Source organism: Charadrius vociferus, unplaced genomic scaffold (assembly GCF_000708025.1).
Source record: "Charadrius vociferus isolate BGI_N301 unplaced genomic scaffold, ASM70802v2 C15642883, whole genome shotgun sequence".
NCBI lineage: Eukaryota > Metazoa > Chordata > Aves > Charadriiformes > Charadriidae > Charadrius > Charadrius vociferus.
In genome coordinates, this window is record NW_009659419.1 from 1 (window position 1) to 1,033 (window position 1,033).

Below are 1,033 nucleotides of genomic sequence, written 5' to 3' on the forward strand. Positions count from 1 at the left end.
AAAAAAAAAAAAGAGGAATGAGTCCATACGTTGAACCCCCACCCCTAAAGTGCTTATTTTTAAGGCTGTCTGTCACATATCCCTCCTCTACATAAAGAGCTATCTTGCTAAACTTGCTCAGGTTTACTATTAATCCTGGATCTCCTACAAACCGTCCTTCTAAAGAGTTTAAATTATGCCAGCTCAGATGAAAGAAATACACATCTACTGCAGATACAATGGTTTATGGCATGTGGCTTTCTCAAACTTCTGAAGCCACGTGTTCCAGTTGCCTAAATCTGCACTGACACATGAGGTGGATTCAGTTACTGATCTGTCCTGTCTCCTAAGCTACAGGTAACTGCTTCAAAGTCAAAGAACATACCGTGCCAGTGCACATGAAATTACGTGAACAAACTGCCTCATGCCACAGGAGGAATAATAGAGATAACAAACTCATGTGGTTCAGCATCTCCTAAGATCAACAGACATTTTAACACCATTTTCCATGGTCCTCAATACTTTTGCCTCACTCCTTTTGTTATGTCATGCTCAAAATGAAACTGAACTTTTCACACTTTTTTACGGGAAAAGAAGAAGTGAGCACAGACAAGCACAGAATATGCACTGAGAAGGCTTCTAGAAGAGACGAGAGGAAGCGCTAGGAATTTAGACGCTACGCTCATTACCTTTGTCACTAGAGTAAGGTGTGTGGACATTGTTGCTTGGGACAGATACGTTCTGATGCTGTGGTTGGTTCACTGTTTCTAAAAAGGAAACGAGGTTCTCATGGTGCGACAGTTCTTCTGCCACAGGGAAGGAAACGATATTCCAGTTCAGCTGAGTATCCCCTTCTGTCAGGGCCCGGAAAAGTGAAGGAATCGGTTCATGCAACTCCTCAACAGTGCTCTTGGATGTTGGAGGTGTGTCACTGTAATTGCGAGGATTGCACATACCTGCAGAGGAATGGAACAGTAAGTTACACCAAACTCCCTAAACTCTTCTCCTTGAAACCGGCAGGAATATTTAGAAAATCAAAATTCCTTTTTTTTTT

General features: G+C 42.1%; 1 protein-coding gene across 1 annotated transcript; it reads right to left on the bottom strand.

The window, feature by feature from the left end:
- Positions 1–668: 668 nt before the first annotated feature.
- LOC104293724 (twisted gastrulation protein homolog 1-like) lies at positions 669–935 on the bottom strand (the record flags this gene model as incomplete). Its single annotated transcript, XM_009893244.1, has 1 exon — positions 669–935. A coding segment is annotated over one exon (267 nt), but the record flags the coding sequence as incomplete, so codon positions are not given.
- Positions 936–1,033: the final 98 nt, after the last annotated feature.